General features: G+C 30.0%; 1 protein-coding gene across 2 annotated transcripts; it reads right to left on the minus strand.

Moving 5' to 3' along the window:
- Window positions 1-8,961: 8,961 nt before the first annotated feature.
- Window positions 8,962-12,258, minus strand: LOC133803617 (uncharacterized). Of its 2 annotated transcripts, none has more exons than XM_062241718.1 (5): window positions 11,327-12,258; window positions 11,108-11,160; window positions 10,346-10,503; window positions 10,097-10,248; window positions 8,962-9,769 (listed from the first exon to the last, which is right to left on the minus strand). In XM_062241718.1, exons 1-5 carry the CDS (start codon window positions 12,120-12,122, stop codon window positions 9,357-9,359), a joined length of 1,572 nt encoding a protein of 523 aa, XP_062097702.1. In that variant the 5' UTR covers window positions 12,123-12,258; the 3' UTR covers window positions 8,962-9,356. The 2 variants fall into 2 exon arrangements, with proteins under 2 accessions (XP_062097702.1, XP_062097701.1); XM_062241717.1 differs by having other exon boundaries at window positions 10,337-10,503.
- Between the last annotated feature and the right edge of the window lie 2,135 nt (window positions 12,259-14,393).

Genomic DNA, 14,393 nt, shown 5'->3' on the forward strand with positions numbered 1-14,393 from the left:
TATATATATTTATGTTGCCGCATTTGACATAAGATAATTAATTAGTAAATATTTATTATTAAGTTAAAATGTCAAATGCTTACGATACTAATATGTCATTGAAAAGTTTTTGTATTTTATTATTTTTTATATTATTCTTAAAAAAATTATTTATAGTTGCTTTATTCATGCATTTCTTTCTCCTTTATTTACTAATTTCGTTTAGAGCTCTCTTTATATACACAATTTCTCATTCAAAAATTAATCATTGGCCTACCACATTTCCAAAGTTTTTGTTATATTATTTTATTATTATGATATTATTAGTGCCAAAAGTCTAAGTGTGTGTAATGCATGAAACAACAACAAATAATGGAATTGACCAATATTAATATTAAATAAAAAAATATATATATATAAATATATATTTTTTGTATTGTATTGTATGACTCTCATTCTCTCTTTTTCTCTTTATTGATTTGTATGGCTTTATTATCATATTCATCACTCCAATAATTATTTTGTTATGTGGGGCATGCAACTTTATTCTTCACACTATTATAAATCACTACTACAAATTACAAAATATTCATAAATAAAATAATATGCTTCATTGAATATCTCTTTTATAACTAATGGATTAGCTAATCCTAATGAACTAAAATGTCTAAAGATAACTTGTTTTGATTGATATGTCTACCTATACATGTTTAATTTTGATTTTACTCATATTTATTTTGTGTTATGTTAGTCAAAAGCATAATTAATGTTCATATCGTTTTAATTCAAGTTTAATATTAATTATATCGTATCATATTTAATTCGTAATGATTTGTACTTGTAATTATACTCATCTCCTTATTATTGTATTATATTGTTTTGTTTCGTATCATAATTAAGTATTTAAAAATACTAGAAATATGAACGATAAACTTAAAAAGTAAACTAATAAATAAACAAATAAAATTGACTATGTTTGGCTAGGGCCATTTTCTTCCTATGATTAGCATCGACATAGTCATTTGGGGATAATTTGGCTTCACGCAATAGGAGAAGTAGGTCAGTGCTCGCGAGGTCCGCCTCTGCCTAAGCGCTGAGGGAGTGACGAGGGTCACTCTTCTTAGTAAATGACGGTGACTGTTGTGTCTTCTCACCTTATCTTGGCATGTCATCGCTATGTGAGTCGCCACATAATAATGTCAAATGTTGGGTATAACAATTATATTGTTATTCATGAATCAGCAAAGAGCATTGTTATAAGGCAACAATGGTGCCCAACACCACTATATCTTGCTATAATAACCGACATAGAAAATCTATTTTTCACTTCGGTTTTTAACTACTTTTTACTTCGCTCCGAACTACTGTGGTTGCGAATTTTAGCGAAAACCGAAGTAAATTCAGTTTAAAAACTGAAGTAAAAATCATTTTTTCTTGTTGTGTTGATTAGTGTAAATGAGTAGCAAGCCCCACATATTTTACTTTAAATAAAAATATGTGAGACTTGAAACCAAATTGCACTAATAACAGCACTGTAGTACTGGTGTCCCTTAACAATCCAACACCACGTGAATCTGTCATACACTATTGTTGTAATTTTATATTGAGTCTCACACATTTAATAAGTATTATGAAGTATCATCACCAAACAATAAAGTATCACCTCATATGAGATTCGACACTTACCAAAAAATCGATTGACAAAAAAAAATCCACTTATTATCACCACTTTATAGGAAGATTCTGATCGTGGGGCCTTATTTTCTTTAATAAAAATAAAGTTATGATAAAATAGATTTAATAGAGTTTTGTTTTTAATAATTCAATTTGTAAATAGAAAATGGAGGATATATTTATAGTGTTTGATATGGTTGGGAGATAGCATAGCATAGCATAGGAGAGGGGAATAGTATGGTCCAATAGGATGTATGCATCACGCCACGTGGGACGTTTGAATGAAGTTGGTATGTGTCGTTATAATACTAAAACCTTTTCTTTTTTCTTTTTTCTTTTTTCTTTTTTTCTTTTTTCTTTTTCCTAACTAGATAAAGAGTTTTCAACCAACATTAATAATCTCTTCTTTTACGAAACCTAATTCATCATTTTATTAATTATATATATATGTAATATTGTATCAAATAAATTAATATTATATATATAGTTTCCACTAAACATGTCATGCATGCATAATATGTTGGATTTTTTTGTTAGTGTTTTTTGTTGTTCTTTTGGTTAAAGTAAATATAATATGTCATTTTAGTAAGTATTTACACATATATGAGTATTGTGATTTAATAGAATAATTGGCGAAAAATCAATTTTATACACATTAATAAAAAGGATATGTTTAGTTATTTGAAAGATTTATTTGTAAAATATTAATAATAAAGGGTAAAATACTATTTTGACTTTCGTATTGTGCAAAAAAATATCTTCCCTCCTCCATTTGCACGAACTTTGGGTGCTCACTTCAAGCATCATCATCCCCGTCAACTAGCGTCGAAAGAGCTCCAATCATTGTCGACCCCGTTCCAAATTTAGATACTATTTTGTTTATTTTGGAAAATGTAGAGTTTAAATTGTCATTTAACAAAATAAAAAATTCGATCGATAACTTTTGCGCAACACAAAAGTCAAAATAGTATTTACCCTAATAATAATAGCATATAATTTTTTGCAAATTTATCTTTTATGAATAGGTTAGTTTGCATAACAACTATTTGAAGTAATGTTTGTGTCTTTGTATGATTGTCTAACACTCAAAATTTTTATGAAAGAAAAAAAATTGACACTAATAAAAAATTTTAGTTTTAGTCGCAATTAATTTTGTGACTAAAAATAAAAAATTTATAACTACAGAAAAAATATCTTACCTATGTCATTACTAAAAAGTCTGTGGCTAAAAGTATTAGTCACAAAAATTACAATTTGTTGTCACTAAATGTATTTTTAGTCACAACAAACTTTATCTCTAAAAATAATAGGTTGTGACTAAAACTGCATTAATAACAACTTGTGATTAAGTATGATTTTTTAATCACAAGTAATTTTTTGTTGTTATTAAAAGTGACATTTAGTCACACAATATATGTTGCGACTAAAAAGTTGTCACTAAATGTTACATTTATTTATAGTGTGAATACCATATTTAAAAACATTCTAAAGATATTAAATATAAATATATATATATATATACATAGAATATAACGGCAATTTCAGCTTCTTAGGTTCCATTATCCTTATTGTTCCTTCCTTCAATAAAGTCCATACAAAGTTGGTTTTGTAATTATTGTTCTAAAACTACATCACATATATACTGTACATGTGGACTTTATGATAGATATATAAAGGGATAATTGCGGCATAAGTACCCAATGTTTGAGTTTTGTACGCGGTATAGACCCAATGTTTATTTTTAATGGCAAAAGTACCCAAAGTCAGTAAAACTGTAATTCCGTCAATCACCTCCGTTAGGCAGACACATGTCACATTTTTATTGGTCCAAATCATAATTATTTTTAAAATATTATTGAGTTGGACCAATCACGAAGTGACACGTGTTGGTCCAGTCATCACGAAACGGAACCTAACGGAGGAGGCTGACGGAATTACAGTTTTACTGACTTTGGGTATTTTTGCCACTAAAAATAAACATTGGGTCTATGCCGCATACAAAACCCAAACATTGGGTACTTATGCCGCAAATATCTCATATATAAATATTTATATGAAGTGTACGTAATTATTTGGTATATTGTGTTTTTGCAAAATATCGTTTTAGTACTCTGTGTTTACAATAATACTCATTTGGTACCATGTATTTTGAAATCGTACATATTTGATACTAAAAACTCAAATTTAATTAATTTTTTTTCTAATTTATTCAAATGTTCTCAATTTCATAAGTTACTAATTCAAATTTTATTATCTATTTAATTACATATAACCGATGACAATTTAGTTATATTAATAAAATTTTATTTATAAAATATGAAATTAGAGTATCAAATATGTATTATTTTAAAATACATGATACCGTATGATGATTATTGAAAAAAATAGTACCAAAATTATACTTTGTAAAAACATAAAGTACCTAATGATTAAATTACTTATATGATTACAATATCACATAATTTCTTCAACTTGTAGATTTTGTCTCACCTTGATATATATACACTATAATTATATATATATATAGTTGAGTGACTATGATGTATAAATGATAATGACTTTTTTTTTAATTTTTTTCTGGTACTAAGAATTCATTAAGATAAACTATATATATATATATATATTTTCATTACAATCTACGTTATAAATACATATATATATATATAAATTTAATGTCCTTATAATAAATTGATCATGATGTCTCTATCACCCTATAATCAAAAATTTATTGGAAAAGGAAAAAAAAATCTTAAATCAATAATATACATATAGGTCTTTCTCTAAGTAATTGAAAAAATTACTATATATAATGATTTTTTTATTATCCATTTGAATCATAATCTAATGACACTTTTGCTAATTATATACATGTTTTCTTCTTTTAACCGTTCTCTTTTAAAAAGTCAAAAGTTATTATTAAAAGAAAAATCACCCTTTGATTTTTTAACAAATAAATATATAGAAAAAAAATGTACTCTATTTTTATTATTTTGTTTTTTGCATTCTCATTCTTTTTATCTCTAAAATATATATAAATATAAATTAATTAAAAATAAAATTTGAAAACTAATTAATCTTATTTATTATATTTTTATTCATTCCATAATTTTTTTTTAAATAATTTTCTATAATTATGTGAAATGGAATTACTATATAGAAAAAACCTTACAATAAGTAACGTAAGAGGCCATATTCGATTAAGACCTCCAACGGCCGTAAATGACATTTACCAAACTAATAATTTCATTGTCCTAAGTAAAGTAATATCATTACACACAATTTATATAATATATATATATATATATAAACCAGATATTTTGGATCTAATTGTCCTAAATTAATGTGCTACTCATTGTATAAGCTTTAAATATTGGAATCTTTGACCAATTATTAATAATTAAAAGTACACATTAATCATTATAAGATGTGATTAAGGCTTTTTATCTATGATCATATATATATATATATATCTATATATATAATAAATAATATTTTTGTCCTTTGAATTTTAACACTATCAGATTGTGTCCTTAAAATATACGGTGTATTAAAATTTCTTCATGAATTATTGATAGTATCAGATCGTGCCCCTGTTACGATTTGCATAAAATAATTAGTATTTTTACCCTCCAAACTTTCACAACTACCAAACTGTGCCATCTTTAATTGTAAAAATTTGATTTTTTTTCTAATTAATTCTTAAAAAATTAAAAAAAAATCAATAAAAGAGTAAAACTATGTAAAATTCCTTTTAAAATACAGTTAAGTTTAAAAAAAATTATAAAGGAAAAACTAAATTGTTACAAATTAAAAAAACATATTCCATTTTTTTTATTCTTTTCTAATATACTTTTTAAATTACTTTCTATTCTTTCATTTTTTCCCAATATTTTTAATTAATTAAGTTTTATATATTTCTTTTAAAATTAATACATTTTAAATTGTAATATTTTATACATAAATATTTCATTTTTAAAATGAATTTAGGGGGAAAAATTAAAGAAAAGAAAGTAATTAGAAAAATTAATAAGGAAGAAGAAGGGAATTTTTTTTTTAATTGTAACAATTTAGTTTTTATTTTAAAAATTATTTTTAAACTTAAATGTATTTTAAATAATTTTAGTATTTTATTGATTTTTTTAATAATTTTTTTTAATTTTGTAAGAATTAATTAGAAAAATAGATTTTCAAATTTTTTATAATAAAATAGGCCACAATTTAATAGTTGTCAAAGTTAGGAGGGTAAAAATGTTAATTATAACAGGGTGCACGATCTTATAGTATCAATAATTCAATAAAAAAAATTTAACTGACTATATATTTTAGAGGTATAATTTGATAGTGTCAAAAGTTTATGGACAAAAATAATATTTATTCATATATATATATATATAACTTTGTCAATAGAATAGAAATATATTTTTGTAGATCCCACCATATATATATATATATATATAACATATCATACAAATGTTTCTAAGGTTCCCACTTCCCAACAAGGAGGTAACCCTTTTATTTATTTATTTGTATTTTAATGTGAGAAATAATAATTATGATAAATATAAAAAATGAATAAATAATTTTAGAAAGGAAATTAATTAATGATTGTTTATATAAAGAAAGATAAAAAGATAAGAGGGCATTGATTGGCATAGATTTATAGAAATCATAAAAATGTGAAATTTGATATTACTTTGAGATCTACAAATTCTTAAATACACTTTTGTTTATTTATTGAAGAGAATGACCGACACAAACTGACCAACTTTTTTTAACACACATGAAATATCCAATTGGTAGGCCTAACCTCAATTAATGTTCATCTACGTACTTACACTTTTGTATATTTATATATATATATATATATATATAATTATTTATATTTCATTTAGAATGAATGTGAAAAACTCTTATCACAATCGTTTGATTTTTGATTGAGTAAGAAGAGATTATTTCAAAATTTAAAGTATTTTGGGATAATAGATCAAATGTATTTCAAAAATATTTACATTACAAAAATTGAATAATATATTTGGCGTAATTGTTTTTTTCTTTTTATGTCTCAATCAAAATTATTTTATGTATATATAAGACGTAATGTAATCTAATCTATTTACCAATACATATGGTCGATTTTGGATTAAAATAAGCTAGACTCAAATTAATAATCCTTAAATCGAGAACTTTTAAACTTATGAAATCGAGTTTAAATTAAGACGAGCTAGATCCAAATTTATATCCGTCAAATCTAGAACTCCATAAGAACCGAAAAATATTAAGGCCCACATGCTAATAAAAAAGCAAATAATAAGCCAAAATCTTCAAAAATGCTTATAGTCCATTTTGCCCCTACCAAAAATAATAGGGGGGGGTATGATATTTATGTGCTTAGTACAACATGTGTTTAATTTGTTAGATTGAGGCTTGGTTCACATTAGAAGATCCAACACACAAAGTGTCGGTGAGATTGGTTTGTCCTCACAAAATTCTCGTCTTTCAAACACATTTTTTTTTTAAAATTAAATAAAATAAAACGAATAAATGTAAAGTGAAAGAAATTAAGTGTAATTTTCTATAAGCTCTCACGTCAAACTTATGACATGTATGTATGAGTATTGACTCTATCTATGACCATCACCATCGTTCTCAAGTGCCATGTGTTGTACCTTTTACTTTTTTTTTTCTCTTTATTATTATTATTATTTTAGTATTGTTATTTGTGATTTTAAGGTGTTCAACACCACACGGGTTGATACTTCATAATTCGTTAGTGATACCTCATAATATTTAGTAAATTCAAAGAGACTCGATATTAAATTGCACCAATAATTATATGACACCTTCTCATAGTGTTCGACAACACTAATACCCCTTATCAATTCTCTCATTTTTTATGAGCTATAAGGTTGTTTTTTATATTTATTTATTTGTACAATATTTATGAACTTAGTTGGGATTGAGAAAGACAAGTGAGTTCCCATTTATATCATGGGAACGATTAGGATTTATTTAGCTACCAATTCTTGTGGGGACCCCTTTATATATTTTTCACATTTTATTGCTTATTTTCTAAGCAAATTTACTCTTCTCTTTTTCTTTCAAAATAAACAATTTTTTAACCCCTTGGACTAATAAACACTTCAACCATTGGAATTTAACTACTTATGAGTGTCACAAGTTTGTTTATTTTTTAGACCAAAGTAACATTCCAATAGTTAGAATTCTTTATGGAATAAAGATATGGTCAACATAATTATTAATTTAATTAATCTAAGTCACCAAAGATAACTATAGTAAGATGACTACTTTTGAAAAATACCATTCTACATTCCTTGTACCCATTGGATTGATACTATGGCTGCCATTATTAGGCCCAAATCCATTATTGTACCCATAAAGAAATAAAGCAGTGGGCTATTTTTGTTAATATTAGGCCCAACTCCAATAATCCAATAATCTGTATGTGAAATATATTTTAAGAATTATTACAAATAATACCAAAACTTGTGTACATAAAATACATTTTAGACACCATGCTAGTTATATAAAAAAATAATAATATTCAAACATCACCATTGATGTAAAAATAAATGGTTTAAGATAGAGTCAAACTAAATTAGGTTAAGATTTAGAAACTCTATGAAAATTCAACAACTTTTTTCATTTTTTTATTAATTTTTTTTCCGTTATTCAAAATGTAACAACAATAATTCCTTTTAGTGATAAAGTGGTTACATATTAAGTTATATTAATACATTTTTTTAGGTGTCATTGTTCCAAACATTATGACACTAAAACTTATTAATTATAACTTGGTAACCTATTACATCATATTAACTTAATAGACAAACAAAAAAACTAAAACCAAAGTAACACAGTAACGAAAGGACATTAATGGTAAAGACTAAGAAACTAAAAAGTAACAAAATAACAAAATGGTAACATAATAAATAGTAGGAAAAAACAAAGAAAAAATTATGCTTGCAACTTGGTCAAATTGTAGCAACAATGACAACACCAGCAATAACAAAATGACAAAATATTAGGCTAAAAAACAAAAAAGTAATAAATAAATATGTTTAAATTTTTCATGACCAAATAGTAGAAACGAAAAAAATAAAAATAAAATGTAATTTTAGTTATGTTAAATTGTTAGAATTGTAGATTGTTCTTATATTATAACATGTTCTTTCAAAATATAGCTATTTCAAATATCAATATTGAATCACATTCATCTTAAGATTTTTAGTGTTACATCTCAAAATCAATTAATAACATATCAATAATACAACTGCAAAAAACAACTAGTTAACTTAAATCTGAAAATATCATCATTAACATTGCTCATAGCATATAGAACATATACAATACCGTGAGAGAAGCCATGATACTCAAAATGGACTTTCTCTACCATGACCCTTGTATCAAAGTCAATTTATTTGATACAATGAAGCTAGTGGAAATGGAAGATTAAGATGTACTACTACTAATGCACACAAACTATATTAATAGCCGTATTCTGATACTTCATCTACTCTATTAATCTAATCTAGTATGGAAATATCCATCCATGATGGAGATATATGTTTATACTCCTAAATACATTCCTGAAGTTTCAATAACAGTAAGGATAGCAGAAGTCAATAGCACATACCTTGAATGCATCACCAACATTCTCTTGCCAATTCAGTGTCAAAGTTCACTCATTGCTCCATATCTTCCATGGCTCTATCAGAATCTGGATTGTCTACCTCACTCTCACTGCTCAAACTACCATCACTACCCGAAGAATGAAACCCTTTCTTCACAGAATTCTCGTCAAAGTGATACTTGACAAACTTAACCTGTATTCCTGTGCCTGTCCCGTCCACTGTTCCTTTGCGTTTTCTTGTCCCATCGAATGCTACTGTGTTTATAATGCCGTTAATAGCCATTGATACATTGTCTACAGAATCAACCATCACAAGATCACCACTGGCCAGGGTTTTCTCATCGGGTTTAGTTTCTGGAAGCACATACTCAACTCTTGACTTGCATATAACTCCTTTGGCTTGAAGCTTGGAAATCTCACAATCAAACACTCTTACTCCTCGCTCTTCAACAAGCAGCATCCACTCTGAGGATGATATCAATTTGTGATTAGTTCAGTGAGAAACAATGTCGTAAAGGTTCCACCAAGGCATAATTTTTTTACAAAACAGGACAACTCATCTCTAGTTAGCTGCTCTTCAATTTGTCCAGAATGCATGTATAGTTCAATAAATTGCAGTACAGAATGCTGCCATATTTCCCAGAAGAGGAAGGTGTTCTAGTATTTTCTCTGCTCCACTTTTATACGTAACAACAATCCCATGTTGAGAATCAAAGCCAAACAAAACAAAACATTGAACGGGTTCTAAACTTAACTAAGTTGACAGGAATATAAAGATAGCAGAGAACTCACTAATAAGTGCCACCGGAGTTGAAAAGTTTGGTCTGAAGTTTCTTTCCTCTGTGTCAGTCTGATTTGTAAGCCACGTGATCAAGTGAGAGGCAAGGCAAGATTCAGTGAAGGCATTTAAATAAGAAATGACTTTGCTCTGGTCATCATTGTTCCTGTGGTAAACAAATAGAGCTGTCAGATGAAAATACTCTAAAGTAACTCATTAAATCGCAATAAAAACCAATTATTTCTTGTTCGTACCTAACAAACCTTATGCCGTTGTCAGCAACAAGTAACCATGTTATGGCAAGACTTTTCAGTCGTTCACTTGGTAACTGTATTCCTATTTGAGGTTTGAGAAAAGAATAATTCACCATTATCACAGAGTCATACAGAACTTCTTGTAAAAGACATTGGTCTTTATAATTCTGCAAGTAGATAAATACTAAAATCAGCCGAATATTTGCTATAAATACCATATTGATATATCAAACATTCTTCTCTAATGAAATGGCATTGAAGTTCTCCCTGGACATGACCATGCTATTGTTACCATATATAATTCATTCACAATTACAAGAGGATACATCTCGACCCAGCGATTGTATAGCAAAGAGACGTTTCTCGCCTGTAGTCTTATTATCAGCTTATAACATGCATTTACAGGACCAACCAAAAAGAGCGACTTCCAGGCTCTGGCAACAATTCAACACCATAACATATGATTGTAATATACTAATATTATACCTACACTACTAGATTAGCATGCTATTTAGGACAGGATAAATGTATGTATAACTTATCTTACCATGAACAAACCACAAATGCACACAACAACAACAACAACATCCAAACGGTAAACCCCACTCCTAACCAGATGTTATGCTCCGAGATTCGCCTGCCCTCCATAACAGGACAATTGAGATTATTACTTTTGTTATCTAGCTATGCGGCACTTTAAAAAGTGGTCGGGCGTGTGTGTGAGAGAGTAAGAGGACTGGGGTTTAAATCCCAGCTGGTCTGAAGACTCACCAGCAGGTTGGCGACAGGCAAAACTGGTTCCAGCAAGGTCCTGAAGAGAGTCTCTGATACACACCAGTGACGAATCAGAAGCCGCACAATTTGATCAAGTAAAACAACACAACTATAAACATTGTAAAGGACCCAACAATGAATTCAAACAAGGAAATGCAGTAAGAACAACAGTACTAGATATCTCACAATTTGGAGAAAGTCAGAAGCCAATCTCACCATAAAAGGGAAAACAGCGAAACCCAGTTAGTGTTTGAGCCACCCAACTACGGACCTCCTTCTCCAACTCTGCTCTCGAGGTTTGAAGAAGCCCAAACTTAAAGCAAAGGTTTAGCAAGAAAGATTCACACATGACAACCCCAGCTAAATAGCCAACCCCACATCCCATTCCCACCATCTTCTTCATCCCATTTCGAGCCTCATCACTAACAATCGGGAAGAACACTTTCAACAATTCATCTCCACCACCACCAACCCCAACTCTATCCACAACCCAAACGCGAACCACGTCCAAAAAACAAGAACTCAGACCATCACCATCACCGTCCCAACCATTGCCGCTACTACAAGAAATGCTAATGTAGCTAATAAGCCCTTCCAACAAGCTCCGAACCTCTTCTTCCTCACAGTGATCCTCCTCCACACCAAAAGATAAATTACGCAGCTCATAAGCGACCGGAGCGAGCACGGCGATTCTCTCGGGGCCACGACACGAGGCGGAGCAGGAAACAAGCAACTGGAACAAGTCCTTGACGACGGCGACTGTAGCCGGAGCATTGAATTTGGCGGTGCGAAATGTTACAGCGGAGTAGAACCAGATGATTTCGAGGGGAGGGTCGGGAATGGTTTGAAGCAGTCGGGAGAAAATGGAGGAGAAATTGGAGAAGTCGGTGACGGAGTTGCGGTAATCGGCGATGAAGCGGTGTATGGAGTCTTGGAGCATGGAGACATAGGGGTCGGGTGGGTTAGGGTTAGGGTTTGGGTGATGGTAGGGTTTTGAGAGTGTTTGGTTCATAGTTTCAGAGGAAAGACAGACAATTTCATGAAACCCTAGTTTAGTAGTTTAGGGGAAGAAGACGAAGAAGAAGTAAAGGAGGGAAGTGAAGTCTTTTGCTATTTTGAATTTTGATTGTTCATTCACTTCAATTATTAGTTCCATCTTCTATAACAATTTTTTTTTATTTTTTTTTAAAGAGATTTCTTTTTATTTTATTTTAGTTAAACGTATTTGGTTTCGGTTTCAAACCACACCTTTTTGTAAATTGAAAAATTGACATTTTAGCTATTAAATTAATAATAGAACTTAAAAAAAATAATGAATATAAACATCAATGATTTTAAAATAAACTTTGAAGCTTGAGCTGGCAAGCTTTAATGAGTGTTTCAAAGGCAGCTTCAAAGGCAGCGTATATTTTGCTTTAAGTATAAAAATTGTAAACTATTTTACAATGGTATGGTAGCTTGAAAGTCATTAATATCATTAATTACAAATATTCTCCTTTGAACGTTCTAATAAAGATTGTGGGCCCGTGTGTATCACAAGGGCCTAATTCGTAGGTTGCAGCCCATCAACTTTACAGGAGTCACACTTCTAACATTGTCAGGGTGCGAGGGTGCGGCTGCATGTTTTCCCGTATCACGTGGCGTTGTGGGAAATACCAATTGTCAAGTGTACGAACTCAGCGCCACTACTCGAGGCCCCCAAAAAGCTGTCATACAATCTTGTGGTGGGCCAAGGCTACAGTGATGGACACCTGACACTCTTTCTAGGCCCGAGGACAAAGCTCCTAGACCTGGAAGACTATCGGATCAAGAAGACAGGAGGACCTATAGGGTGGTTCTCGGAGCGTGACCTCATTTGGAGACATTCATGCCTAAAACAAGGAACTCGGCATGCTGCAAGGATACTACACTTCGAGAAGCTCTCGGCGAAGTTCATAGATCACCATCCTCCTGAGGAGCCTAATTGCTTCTCTAATGACTGTCACATGTCCAATGATGAAATCACGAACAACATATTTGAAATTTTTTTTTTGGTTTGTCAGTAATATAATTTATTAATATTGTGATTGTAATGGGAAAATAATACGAATTGGAAGGAATTTTGTAATGTCTCAAATTTGCTAATAAGGCCTAGTGCCTTTATATCGTGTTGGGTCGGCATGAATGAATTTATATGTTAATTTAATTGAATATATGTGTGATTATGTGAAATATATGAGTTGTATTATAATATGACTATTTATGTATGTTTATGTGTATTAAATGTGATTGTGGGTCCGTTTTGGTGAAAAATGACATTTTCGTAATTTTGACTCGTAGAGAATATAATTATAATTATACGTGTTTTGTGAGTGGGACCGCATTATTATGTGAATATATTTGGGATGTGTGACACGAGGCGATCCTAATGAGTAATTTGTCAGAAAATTCATTGTAATGCCCCAAATTTCCTAATAAGGTTTAGGACCTTTATTAGGAGGTCGGGAGGGCCATAATTGATTTATTATGCTATTTAATGATAATATGCATGTTTAGGTGTATTAAATATGCATGTGAACCCATTTGTGATTAATTGGGTGATTTTCATATTTTGGCCATTTCGGGCATTTTTTGCATATATGTGAAATGGGTGTGGTGCTTTGTTATTATTTGGTTATGCCAGGGTTACCCAGCACAAGACGGTCCTAGGGGGTAAGCTAGTGGGAAAGTCACAACGGGATTTAAGCTTGAGTCGGAGTAAGTCAAGGGGTATTTAGAGCATTACCGGGTTATTGGGTAATGAGAATTAATATTTGGTGATAAATTGGGGGTTAGTAAGATCAGGGGGAAATTCTGGAAGTTTTGACTATAATGTCCCCGGGGGTGTTTTCGGGACCCCAAGCGTTAGGTTTTATTGGAAGCTACTTAAGCTTGAAGTAACCTTTTAAGGAAATAAAAAGAACGTTCTGTACGTTCTCTCTCCCTAAAAGTTCCCTTTTCGTTTCCCGATCGCATTTTCGAAGGTATCTTGAGTTCTAGGACTCGGAATCAAGCAAGGATCGAGACATAGCAATCCTAAGGAGAATTAGAAGCTTATTAGCCAGAGGATTTAATTGGAAACAACTCAATCGGAGGTAATTCAAGTTTAAGTTTTAAGTTTTTAAAAGTTTTTAAGCTTGAATTGGAGTTTGTGAATCGTTGAGTTTTTAGTTTGTTTGAGCTTCAGGTTTTGGTGGTTTTAGACCTTTGAGAAGTTTGGGAACTTTGATTTAATGATTTGGGAATGTTTGGATGGGTTTTTTGA

The sequence above is a fragment of the Humulus lupulus genome, chromosome X, assembly GCF_963169125.1.
Source record: "Humulus lupulus chromosome X, drHumLupu1.1, whole genome shotgun sequence".
Lineage (NCBI taxonomy): Eukaryota > Viridiplantae > Streptophyta > Magnoliopsida > Rosales > Cannabaceae > Humulus > Humulus lupulus.

Bases quoted from the DNA above. Each gene is read 5' to 3' on its own strand.
- LOC133803617 (XM_062241717.1), bottom strand. From the start codon at position 12,122: ATGAACCAAACACTCTCAAAACCCTACCATCACCCAAACCCTAACCCT. The intron at 10,504-11,107 runs GTGAGTCTTCAG...ATCTACTTGCAG, and splicing joins TGCCTGTCGCCAACCTGCTG to AATTATAAAGACCAATGTCT. The intron at 10,249-10,336 runs GTACGAACAAGA...TGTTTACCACAG, and splicing joins AACGGCATAAGGTTTGTTAG to GAACAATGATGACCAGAGCA.